The sequence below is a fragment of the Rattus norvegicus genome, chromosome 6 (genome assembly GCF_021556685.1).
Source record: "Rattus norvegicus strain SHRSP/BbbUtx chromosome 6, alternate assembly SHRSP_T2T, whole genome shotgun sequence".
NCBI lineage: Eukaryota > Metazoa > Chordata > Mammalia > Rodentia > Muridae > Rattus > Rattus norvegicus.
Genome location: NC_141539.1, coordinates 127,458,529 through 127,472,157, shown reverse-complemented (window position 1 = coordinate 127,472,157; position 13,629 = coordinate 127,458,529). Strand labels below are relative to the sequence as shown.

At 48.6% G+C, this 13,629-nt stretch overlaps 1 protein-coding gene across 2 annotated transcripts in view; it reads right to left on the bottom strand.

Annotated features, from left to right (window-relative positions):
* Positions 1-13,629, bottom strand: part of Slc24a4 (solute carrier family 24 member 4) — a 139,060-nt gene that overhangs the window by 16,325 nt on the left and 109,106 nt on the right. For both annotated transcript variants that reach the window (NM_001401345.2, NM_001401346.2), the window contains 1 exon segment: positions 1,413-1,579. In NM_001401345.2, coding sequence (NP_001388274.1) covers positions 1,413-1,579 — 167 coding nt within the window.

The window sequence follows — 13,629 nt, the reverse complement described above, 5'->3', positions numbered from 1 at the left end:
TCCCCATTCTACTCAGGGAAATGAGATATGAGATTCAATTCTTTCAAGGCACAGCTGTTCCCGTCTTTGAGAGGTGCCTTTTTCTAGGGATGTAGAAACTATTTCAGGCTCTTTCCCCACACCAACACAGAAAAACAAGCCCCCCACCCCAAACCCTACAAAAACATTCCTAGTGCTATTCAGGATTCTAACAGCTATGCTCTCAACACACATGGTTGGGGAGAAGGGAAATGAGGTGGTGACCACACAGGGATCAGGGTGCCTAACATTGGGTCAACAGCCTTGAGAGGCAGTGGTGGTCACCCCAACTTCACAGAGGGGCTCACCTTGGCTCCGAGAGTTGGGTCAGTGAGTCACCTGCTCAGTTTTAATGGTCTTAAGAAGTAGGGCTAGGCTTCAAATCTCTTCTCTTGGGCAGGGCATGTGACTCAGTGATTGAGCACTTGTCTAGCATACTCAAGGCCCTGGGTGACTCCCCGTAGCCCATCATCCTTCCTGCAACCTGCATCCTTCCTCTACAGTGGTTCCCGACCTGGGTGTTGCAACCCTTTGGGGGGGGGGTGTCAAATGATCCATTCCCAGTGGTTGCATATCAGATAGTTACATTGCTATTCACAACAATAGCAGAATTACAGTTATGGAGTAGCAGTGGAAATAATTTTATGGTTGGGGTCACTCCAACATGAAGAACTGTATTAAAGGGTTGTAGCATCAGGAAGACTGAGCAGCATTAGGAAGTTGAGAACTGCTGTTGCTGTTCTAGGGTGAAGGGTAAGGGGCCCTTGTGTCCAAAGAAAAGTTCTCCTGGCCCCACTGCCTCACCAGCCAAGCCCTGCTCACCTTCCTCCCTGCTGGCCTCTGTTAGGAGGAAAAGGAAATGACTTAATGAAGTGCAAGCATCTGACAGATGACCTTCCCAATGAATGGAAATCCAGCCACATCCTGCCTTGTTGCTTCTAGGCCCCCTGCTGGAAACCTGCACTAGTTTTCAACTCTCCCCAGCTATTCATACAACCGTCATGCCTCAGTTTCTCTATCAGTAAAATGGGGGTGCTAAAAGTATTTATTCCATGGGTCTGTTAGAAAGGGGCAGCTTTTTCACGGAGAGTTCTGGCTACCCCTCACTAATCATTTCCTTCCTTTACATTCTTCCGGGGACCATAGAGATGAGGGGACCAATTGTTTGTCCATCTCTCCCCACCCAGAGTAGCCTCTTGAAGGTCTCCCCTCCCAGTGCCCGTCCCCACCTTAGAGGGAACAAAGCATGGGGTCTACTGGGGCACACAGCAGGGACTGTTAGCACCATTAATATTACTCTGTATTGGGAGAGAGGCAGAGGTTAGCAAGGCCAGTGACTTGCCCACAGGCAGGACCTCAGCTCGGAAGACTGGGCAGGGGCTGCCGCCACTCACCAGCCACACCATGAGGTAGGAGAACACCGCGATCCACAGAGTGGCCGTGATGAAGGTGACCATGAAGAACTTCTCCCAGCGAGGCTTGCTGCAGTTGGGGATGGTGACGCACAGGAGGAAGATGAGGGGCCAAGTGAACACCCACTTAGCCTTGTCGCCTTTTGCCTCTGCACGGGGGTGTGGGGGAGAAATAAAGACATCGGGTTACATGGCTGCTAGTCCACCCTGCTCTACTGTTTCAGGCTAACCTTGATGCGGCTCCAAGCAGCTAAGGCCATAGCGTGGTCCTCATGAAGTCGCTTGGGAGGAGGAGGACTCAATCCTTGTTGGCCGACTAACTTAGCCCATTGTAATCCTTAAAACGACCAGATAAGGAAGGGATGGCGCTGGTCCAGGGGAACCGGGACGGGGAGGGGGATGGGGATATCAGCTCTGGAATCAGGCAGCCCGGATCAACTCCGTCGTGTCTACTTGTTCCTGTAAGGTTAAAGGTCACACTAGGACAATGGCAACGCTATAATGACCCGGGGAGAGCGGCAGGCATGGTGCACTTTGCACCTTGCTGTCTTTATCTGTTCATAAGAACGACATTCTCTTCATCTTGGTTGTTGCAGGAATGGTGTTGTGAGGTAGAGGGTGGGAAGCACCAGGTGTGTGGCCCAGCACAAAGGAGGAAGGAGCAGAGCTGGAAGACACACGGAGAACTCTCGTTCTGGACCCCAAAGCTGATGGGGCGCGTCAGCGTGTGCATATAAGAAGGACAAGTGCTGAGGCAGGAAGATGGTTCTGTGGGTAAGAGCCCTAGTGCTTCACTGTATAACTGACTCCCAAGAACCGTCTGCTAGGGGCTGGAGAGATAGCTCAGCAGTCAGGAGCACTGGCTGCGTTTCCAGCACCACCTGGCAGCCCACAACTGTCTGTAACACCTTCCTGCCCCAGTGGATCCAACACCTTCACACAGACAGACACGCAGGCACAACACTAATGTACCTAAAATAAAAGTAAATCATTTAAAAATTGTTCTCTAACCTCCATATAACACATGCACACCTGCTCTCACATACACACCCACAGACATCAAAATAAAATATTTTATACACACACACACACACACACACACACACACTTCTGTGTGTATTTATTTTGTGTGGGTGGATGGGTGGGGTATGTATCATGATGCTGGTCTGTGTAGGTCAAAGGAAAGCCTGTGGGAGTTGGTTCTCTCCTTTTACCACATGAGTCTGGGTGATTGAACTCAGGTCGTCAGGTTTGACAGCAAGAGCCACTGTCATTGAGCCATCCCATTGGCCCTTAAATATTTCAGAAACGAAGTACACACGTTCCCCTGAGGAACGCACAGACGGCTCTCCAGAACAGCCTGAGCGTGAGGCTGTAAAACAAGACTGATGAAGGACGACATCAGTCAGAGGGTGCTTGCCAACCTCAGGAATGGAATTAGAACTCAGTATTAGGAAGGATGCTGGAAGGTTTGCAAATATGCAGACGTCACACAGCATAGTCCTAAGTAACTGACAGGTCAGAGAAGACATCACAAGGGAAATTAGGGAGTACCGGAGGAAACAGAAAACAAAACATAAACGGTGGAAGCTCATGGTGGAGACCGGCTCTGAAGAAAATTCCTCACTGTAAATGCCCAACAGTGGGAACCACTTAAAACCCAGGACCTCATGCTCCTCCCAAGACAGGAAAAAAAGAAGTGAGGATTAAATTCAAGAATGCAGAAGGATGAAGTAGGCTGTGGAGGATTCCTGGAGCACGAGCTACACAGACTAGCAGAACTGGACATCCTGTCTCAAGAACAAGCTATACAGTCCCTGAGAAATGATCCCCCAATCAATCTCTGGCCTTCACACACACACATGACCCTGTGTTAACACACAGGAGAAAAGGGTTTTGAATAGATCATTCTCCAAAGGCACATATAAGCATCCATAAAGCCCATTTTAAAATGCTCAATGCACAAAATAAAACACACACACACACACACACACACACACACACACACAGAATAACACAGACAGACAGACAGACACACAGACACACACACAGACACACACACACAAACACACACAGAATAACACAGACAGACACACACACAGACACACACACAGAATAACACAGACAGACACACACAGACACACAAACACACACAGACACACAATTAATAGTCTTTAGTCATTAAGAAATTACAATTAAGAATTATTTCACACTTAGAACTGTGACTACAGCAAAAAGACAAAATAGGCAAAGATAATGCAAAATAATGCAAACCCTCACACACTGGTTGTGGGAATGCAAGATGTTTAGACTCCCTAGAAGGCACCCAGCAGGTCCGACAAAGAGCTTGGCAGAAATGCCTGTTGACACGGGATTGGCCTCCTCCACATGCACCCAAGAGAGATGAAGATACATGTTGTCACAAAGACCCAAATGATCACACCGTTGCCCCACATGGAGACCACTCAACTCAAACTCCAGGAAGGAAATCACAAGCCGATGTGGAATGCAAGTCCAGGAGAAGGACTGAGACACCGAGGCACGCCTTAGCAGAGAGGAACACTGGGAAGGTTCTTTCAAAGAGGAAAGCCGGACACAAAAGCTACGTGGTGTTAGGCTCCATCCAGAGGAAACATCAGGCACAGGACGGTTCAAATACAGAAAGGAGACCAGCGGTTACCAGGAGGCGAGGACATGGGACCAGAGAGTCTTTACTAGTGAGTATTTTTGGTGATTTCTTTTTATAATAAAATATTTTGGAATTATAATGGCCACACTGTTCTGGGAATAGAGAAGGAAAATGTATCACAAAGGGTTCATTTTATGACATATGGGTTACACCTCAGTTTTTTCTAAATTGCAGAGCAGACTGAAGTCTGTGGTTATATATTTCCTAAGCAATTATAATTGAAGTGTGTTTACTTAAAAAACAAAACAAAACAAAACAAAACACAGCAGCAAACCAAACCAAGCTGCTTACCAGGGGAAAAGAGAATGTGGTTAGCTAGAGACCAGCAAGTCAGTTGGTTATCCCTTCCAGATGCTGCTATTGGAAAAACATCTGTCGCCTCTTTCTAAAGATACCTCTCCATTCTGTGATCACCCAGCATAGACAGCAGAATGGCTTCCATCCCATGGTTTGTCCCGAATTCCAGGCTCCCCTCTTGCCAACTACATCACGACCCATCCCGACTGCTGAGGAAGGCTGAGGCGCTCTACAACCCCATGCACAGAATTCACTTTGGGGAATTGTGACCCTGGCTCCCTAAATACCCAGGAGCCTCTCTGTAGACAGACACAAACTGCAGAAGGGCACATATTTTTTGTCTCACAGATATGAGACTGTACCAGGCGTTTGTCCTTTTGCTGATATGGGCTTTGCAGATTGTTTTGACTTCTGTCTTCATCCTGGTCCCACCCAGGCAGTTAGCATCGCCACCCACCACTGGTTTCCTAGGAAACAGTCCTCTAGTGGACCCTGTCTCTACGCTGTGGTTTTTTGACAGTTGGGTGTCATATACTGGTGTATCAGACAATCATTTTGGTGGATGGAAACTAGTATTTTCTTTAAAAGAAATGAAACTAGTGGGTGATACACAGTGAAAGCTAAATGTTATTTCATAAAAACTGTGTGTGTGTGTGTGTGTGTGTGTGTGTGTGTGTGTGTGTGTACATGCATATGTATGTGGAGGGGCCAGGGGTCAACCTTGAATGTCATTCCTCAGGATTTACCTACCTGGCTTATTTCTGACAGGGTTTCTCACTGGAAACTGGGTGCCATTTCCTCTGGATTGGTTAGCCTTTGAGCTGACCTCCACCAGCACCTCAGTGAGGACCACAGACACACAGGGCCAAGAATTAATTTTAAAAGGCGTTGAGGCCATCCCAAGGAACATCCGATACCGATGGTTCTGTGGTAGAATTCTTGCCTCCCAAGTGACAGCTACCTCCACTCTCCTGGAGGCCTCTCCTGGTGCCCAGCCCTTCCCTTCCCATGCATCATCATGGCAAAACACCATCACAGACTGATGGGTACATCAACTCCAAGGAGAAGAACATGGGGCCTGATATTATTTCTTTCCCCAAGTTTCTGATTTCTCTCTTAAAGTGGAACATTACGATTTAATTATGTGATAAAAAAAAAGTATTTAAAATGAACTGTAACAGAACAGATGGCCCGCCGTGCCGGAGGGAAAAGAACAGATGTAGTAGTTGATGAAAACCGCATACTAATTTGGATGGTTAACTAATTAGACACTTCAATTAAGGGAGTGGCTAACTGGTGGTCCTGGGGGTGGACTGCACCCCTTGTTGGCGAAGAGAATTTCTTGGGCCTGGGAGCTAAGTGTCCCCATGGCTGACACAGTGTCACTATTTCTCAAACTCAGAACCCCTTGAAGGGATCTGAGCGCCCTACAGGACTGAAGCTTTGGAAGGTCTGGATGAAGGGTCTAAGGTGTAAGGGTGTAAGGGGCTGAATGAGAACTTGCATTAAAACAAAACTTACGTCTCCACTAAGTTGTCTGGACTGGCCTCCAACTCCTGCCTCCTCCCACCTCAGCCTGCAGGAGTTGGAGCCACAGACAGTTGGAGAGATGGCTCAGTGGTTAAGAGCACTGGCTGCTCTTCTAGGGGACCCAGGCTTGTCTCTCAGCACCTTCATGGTGGCTCACAACTGCCTGTAACTTCAGTTCCAGAGGATCTGACACCATCTTTTGGCCTTTCTATGCACTAGGCATGCAAGTGGTACAGACATACATGCAGGCAAAACATTTATACAGGAGAAGAGGAGGAGAAGGAAGGGAGGAGGGAGGAGGGGAGGAGGGAGAGAAAGAGAAGGAGGAGGGAAGGACGGGAGGAGGGAAGGGGGAGGAGGAGGGGAGGAAGAGAAGGAAGAGAAAGAGGAGGAGGGGGGAAGGAGGGGAGGAGGGAAGGGGAGGAGGAGGGGAGGAAGAGAAGGAAGAGAAAGAGGGGGATGAGGGGAGGAAGCAGAAGGGGAGGAGGAGGGGGAAGGGGAGAGGAGGAGGGGGAGGACGGAGGAAGCGGAGGGGGAAGAAGAGGAGAGCAGAGGGGGAAGAAGGGGAGGAAGAGGGGGAGCGGGGAGGAGGGGAAGGAGAAAGAAGACGATGTAAGTTCCTGGTGGTTGCTTAGGCTGGATCATAGTTTGAGAACTATACTGCAGGTTAACTCTACTTTCAAACACTTTAAGATACAATTAGCACATCAAAAAGTCACCCACTGGGGGACTGGAGAGATGGCTCAGTGGATAAGAGCACCAACTGCTCTTCCTGAGGTCCTGAGTTCAAATCCCAGCAACCACATGGTGGCTCACAGCCATCTGTAATGGGATCCGATGGCCTCATCTGGTGTGTCCGAAGACAGCTACAGTGTACTCATATGCATAAAGTAAATAAATCTTTTTTTAAAAAGTCACCCACTGAAAGGGCTTGGTTAAGTGGGTTTTAGTCCTTATATATCCTCATCTCCAGTAACACTAACATTCTCGATGACGGTCACTCTCCCCAAGAGAAACCCATATCTATTAGTAGTTTTCCCTGCCTCCTCTACACTCTGGGAGCTGCATCCCCCATCCTGCAAGCCCCTCCTGTATAGACCCTACTATGCGCATCCATCCCTCACTTAACGGGCATTCAGGGCATTCCAGGGCTACTGTGAATAGTGTGGCTTGAATTCAAGGTGTTTCCATCACATACACACACACACACACACACACACACAGAGACACGCATACACACAGACACACACACACAGACACACACACACACACAGAGACACACATACACACAGACACACACACAGACACACACACACACACACACACACACACACACACACACACGAATTGCAGGGTCCACAGTAACCCTATTTAACTCTTGGAGAAACTGCTGGAATGCTGTCCAAAGCAGCAATATCTTCCCTTCCTGCAGTATGCAAAGCACTTTCCCTCCACCTCTTGGATAAAATGGTTATCATATTTCTTCTTTCACTTCAGTCACTTTAAGGGTGTAAAGTGGCATGTCACTGTTTTTGTTTTTAACGAATGGTCTTGCCATGTAGTCCAGGCTGGCTTTGAACTTCCAACCCTCCTCTCTCAGTTTCCCGAGTGCATGAGCCATCACATCCGGCCTCACTGTACTTTGAATTAGCATTTTCCTAGTGACTAAGATGCTGGGCATCTTTTAAGGCTGATTGGTCGTTTGTACATCGTGGGAGAGATGTCTATCCAAGCGCTTTATGGTTTTTTAGTCTTTCACTCACATGCAATGCCAGTGGTAGGTTCTCATGGCTGCTTATAAGCTTGAAGAAGTTTTGCTAAAAAAAATTAAGAAAGGACATTGACCTTTGATTATATTACATTGTCTAATATTGCCCTGCCCCATATGTGTGTGTTGTGTGTTATGGTGTGTGTGTGTATGTATGTATGCAGTATCTGTGTGTACATGTGTGTGATATGTGTTGTGATGTGTGTGTATCGGTGTGTATATGTATGTGGTATGTCTGCATGTGTTGTGCATGTTGTACTGTGTGTGTGTGTGGTGTGTGGTGTGTGGTGTGTGTGTGTGTGAGTGTATGTGTGTGTGTGTGTGAGTGTATGTGTGTGTGTGTGTGTGTGTGTGTGTGTGTATGTGTGAGACCTAAGGCCTCATACACACCAGGCAAACACTCTACCACTATACTATATTATATCTAGTTTTGCTTTTTATTTTGAGATAGAGTTCCCTGAGTTGCCCAGGCTGGTCTTGAACTCTCACTATGCCGGGCAGATCTTGAATTTGAGATCTTCCTGCCTCAGCCTTCCAGCTAGTTGGGATTATAGACCTGTGTCATTCGCATGTATTGATCCAAACTGGAATCCCTGAGATAAATACTAGTAAATTCTATTTTATAAAGTTAGACCATTCTTACAGAGGCTCATGAATTGCTAATGAAACAGTGAAGTCACAAACAGAGCCTCCTCCGATTGGTGGTCTGAGCTCTGGGGAGGGCAGGAGATGCAGTGGAGGAGGTCATGCTGTCCAGAAGAGGTTAATAGATGCTGTCTTGTCATTGTCCAACATTTATGTTGTGTCCCACATTTTATAGGCAGTGTTTGCCAATACCCTGCTTTCCACATCCCTGTTTGGAGATGGCTAATCTCCCTATTTCACAGGTCAGCAAACTGAGGTTTGGTGAAATTCAAAGGCCTATTTAAGCACCTTAGACAGCAGGAGACAGTACCAGCTCTTCAGATCTCCACCCTGCTCCCCTGTACTATTTGCTTCCTTATCCCTGAGTCTCACGATCCTGGAGCTTATGGGAGTTCTTCTGGTACCTACTGGCTGGCAGGTACCAGCGGTCATGATCAGCACACCAGCAGTTTATCTCATAGCTTTGGGGAAATCTCCTCTGAGCTGGAGAGATGGCTCAGCAGCTAAGAGTGTGTGCTGCTCTTCCAGAGGACCCACATTCAGTTCCCAGCACCCACATCAGGTGGTTCACACTGGGAGTAACTCCAGCTCCAGAGGGTCTGACCTGTACTTGTATGCGCGTGCACACATACCTATAATTAAAAACCAATAGATAATCTTTAAAAAGTTTAAGAAGCCCCCTTAATCCTAGGGATAGACTTGACAATCAATAATTCTTTTTTCTTATTTTTATGACATCTTATGACAAGGATGAATTTAGACTTCTCAGTAAATGGCTGTTTTCTGACAGCATTATAGCTTTGTGATCAACGTAGTGGAGGTGTGAGTCACAGCTCTGATGTATGCACAGCTATGTGACCTTGGAAGCGTAGTCACTCTCTCTTCATCTTGGTTTCTTTCTTTCTTCTTCTTCTTCTTTTTATTTTTAGCTGAAAGTTGGGAGAGCAAGATTTCCCCATGATGCATATGGATGCACTGAACAGGCCTGGCACAGAGCAAGCACTGATTTGAGCTGTCACTCACTCCAAGGCCTCCCTTCCAAGCACTGCTTGGGGTTATAAACTGATGGGTTTTGATCCTCAGGGCTCTAGAGAGTCAAAGAGGAGCCCAGCAGGTAGAGATCTGTGGCTGAGGTTTGCAGGCGTTGGGGGAGGGTGGGGGAGATGGTGTGCGGGGAAACTTTAAGCACAGGTAAGGCCAGGGGCAGGCCCTGCTCAGTCACAGGCAGACTGGCAGGGTCGTGGACAGGGACACCAAGGACCCAGGAGGACTGGCTCTGTGGCAGCAGGCCCTGGAGGCCTGATGTTCCTCTTGTGCTGATGAGCAAGGATCAGCTTTCTTGAGAGCCTAGTTGTGCTGCCTCTCAGAAACCAGTGTCCTTCTGTGAAAGGACAGTCCTGACCTGCACCTCTCTGTCAAGGAAGAGGCCCAGGACTCCTTACTTGGGGTTGGTCTCAGAGACCCCTGAGCTAGACTCTCTGAATGAGCCTCAACCTCACATGTGGGACAGTCCTGTCCACACTCCACCCACCCCCTCAAGGATTCCCTAGTTGACTAAGGAGAGCTGGCCATTCAAATGCAGGCCCTGCCCTTGAGGACCCAGGGTGGGTTAAGTGATGGATGCCCCTTCAGCAGAGAGCCTGGAGCTGACCAGCCATGGATCTAGCAACTGTTCTCTCTTCCCATTGCTGAGGAGCTCAGCCAGAAGCAAACGCTTACCTACCTACTGATTGTCACTCAGACCTGGGTGCCAGTCCCAACTGTGGCTCCTCTTCACCTATGTGGGGCTTTCCCAGTCTCAGACCCCTCACTGGGGAAACAGGAATCCACCAGTCCTCCCAGCAGGGCCACCACAGAGACCACTGAGGCTGAGGAAAACCCCTGCTGTGCACCTAGAGCTGCCCCTCCCCCACCTCACTAGGCTCTGTGGGCTACCTAGGCTCCTCCTGCCTCAGGCCTAGGTTAAGAGCAAAGGTGTTTCATTGCGTCTCCAACTTCAATGGGACAGAACCCTCAGATACTGGGGTACTGAAGTGGCCCTTAGCATCTCCCACGGCAACCACCCCCCCTCCCCCCATCCCATGTCTGCAGAGGCTACAAAGAAAGCAAAAGGCATCATCATATCATCATCACCATCATCATCATCACCATCATCACCACCATCATCACCACCACCCTTGGTCTGGCTTCCCAGCAGGTTCCTCAATCTGAAAAGCAGAAGTGAGAAGAGGCAGACGCTCCCTTTCTGTGGCTTTGGGTTTGTGAGCATGGAGTAGGCTGCAAGGGTGCTGATTTTGCTGCAGCAGTGAGCACAGCCTGGCTAGCCTGTTTTGAACAACACAAATTGGGCAAAGGGTGGCTTCTGTTGCCAGCCCCAGGCATCATGGAAAAGGCCAGTGCTCTGGGACACATTGTCCTGGGTCAGAGTCCAGAGCATCCCAGCCAGTGTTACTCTGATTTGGCAGTTGGGGTGGATCTTGGGATTTCCTAGAAATCCAACATGGTGTCTGGGTGGGCCTGGTGCAGATCTCCCCTTGAGTAAGCCTCAGTTTCCCACTTGGGATATGAGGGATCTAGTCTAAAACTTCCCAGTTGTGGCTCATTATGCAGAACCAGAAAACTACTGCTTTCAACGAGGGAAAACCACTGAGCCTCCTCTGATAGAGAATGAGACGCTACGAGTTCTTCGAGCAACCACTTACAGGGCTGGGGATGTGGCTCAGTGGTAGGGCACTAGTCTAGCATCAGTAAGGGTCTGAGTTGGATCCCCGGCATTGCGAACTAGTAATAATAAGAAGCTGATAAATTATATTACAACTACTTATAGCCAAGGCAGGTTAACTGTTGGGAGGGGGTGGGGAGGGATGGCTACTTATACAGTTTCTTTGGGGGAATGACAACTACTAGTTGGTCTGTGAGCTGAGCCTCAGGAGTGACTAATGGGGGAACGTAGTGTACAGAGTGATTGACAGGGGAGTAACAGTCAGGGATGAGTCTTTGGAACCCTGACCCCCAACTGCTGCACTAACCCTGACCTCAGGCTGCACACTGAGTGTGAGGTGTCTCTGGAGGCTCCTGTGGCCAAGGCAAGAGCAAGGTCATTTGTAACAGGAAGTTCTGTGAGTCTCTGGGGTTGGGGCAGAGCGAGCAAATGGCGGGAGCTGTGAGTACCATAACAGGAACTGCAGGTGAGCTATCCCACCCAAGAGGAAGCAGTCCCAGTACCAGGGGGGACAGACGGACCCAAGGCCTCTCTCCTTCCAACCAGCACACTCTCAGAAGCCCCACTGAACCGAGGAAATGAGGTGGAAGGGTAGAAAGCCCCGAGAGATCCTGTCAATGCATCCTTTGCTTCTACAGTTGAGAGCTGAGGCCCTGACCCCAAGTGACTGCGTTTGGAGACAGCATTCAGGAGGCCATTCAGGTTCCATGATCTCATAAGAGCGCAGGGACAGGAGCCTGATCTAATTGGAAAATTACTTGCCTTGTAAGTATGAGGGCTTGAGTTCAACCCCCAGATTCCACATTAAAATGAATGAATGGATGAATGAATGAATGAATGAATGAATGAATGAATGAATGAATGAATGAGATGCTGTTTTTAATTGTAGTACTAAAGACATAGAATCCTAGGGCTTATGGGCAAGCCAGCCCAGCTAACAAGCCCTAGATCAGAAACACACACACACATACACACACACACACACACACACACACACACACAGAGAGAGAGAGAGAGAGAGAGAGAGAGAGAGAGAGAGAGAGAGTGTTGGAAGAGAGATTCTGAATGTTTTCTCTTTCCAGGCACACACCCTGAATAGAGGCAGCTGAGCATGCCGTGAGTGGCCAGGAGGGCATCCTTCAGCAGAGCCCAGCGTTCTACCATTCTGAATGCAGACTTTAGGCCTCCAGAACTGTGGGAGAAGAGATTCCTATTGCTTACAGGGCCCAGTCTTAGGCTATCTGGTTACCATACAGAACATTAGAGGAGTTTTGTTTCATGTGGCACATGGCGTGTTTCCCAGAAAATGTTGGCTGACATGATGGTGGGACAGGAAGGCCCCATCCTGGAAGGTACAATGTGGAGTGGGAGAAGGCTTGTCTAGGGCTGATCTATTTGCAGGGTCAGGGTCAGGGATGCTCTCACAGACAAGCAGGGCATACCAGATCATAACCCAGGTACAAAGAACTCAGACCTGGTGTCTCCTGGCTGGGGCTCAGGGTCCCTGGCCTACTGTTCAGGGGAGAGCCAAGACTATAAACTCTGGTTTCCATGAGAGACAATGATTCTCCTTTCTGGGAGGCCACACCCTAACCACTGAGGGTCAGGGTGGGAAGAGAAAACCAGGATCATGCAAGGCGGGCCCAAGCTATGGGGAGGTAACTGTTTTAGTTTTTGGATATTCAAGGTAGGACCTCTGCCCCCTATTCTGGACAAATATAATGAGGGATGGGGGCATTTATAGCAGGGGTGGCCATCCCTTTGGCTCCCTTTATACATAGTGAGCAAAGTAGAAATCTATCGGGCCATACATTAAATTTCAGGTCTGTCTAACCTAGAGCTCATGGGGTTATGAGAAAACACACACACACACACACACACACACACACACACACACACACACACACACACACACACACCTTTTCGTTTTTTTGGTTATACTGCAACACAATGTTATCATCTATAAAATTCATGACCAAGAACAGCCCAGTTTAAAAAAAGAGGTCTCAGTGTTTTAGGTAGGTAGATTTTGTGATGGCTGCATTCACAGCTAGCCTGGGCTACACACAGGTTGAACGCACACAATAGAAAACACACCATGTGGTCATCTACCCATATTTGCCTTGCAAGCCGGGAAGCTCCTGAGGAACAGTGATCATTGCCTGCCCTTCCTAACTGCAGCCCCAAGGCCAGAATAGAGCCTGGTCCCCAGATGTTGACTGAGGAGGAGAACAACTGTCTGACTACCTTTAGCCCAGTGCCTGGCACGTAATAGGCACTGCGGCTCTTTCCTTCTTTTGACTTTCAAAATGGCGGCAGAACTAGGCCCACGGGAATTCTGGAGCCTGGTGACTTTTCTAGGACACTGCATGTGGTCCAATCAGGGTGGATGGAAGCTGGGTACAACACACACGATGTGGATGAAACGTGTTACAGGACACACGAGTTCTTCTGAGTGCCTGCTGTGCATTAGACAGTACAAGGCCTGATGATGTTACCATATCACCTAAGTGCCAGCACCGTAGAGTATGGGTGAGGATCGAGTAAG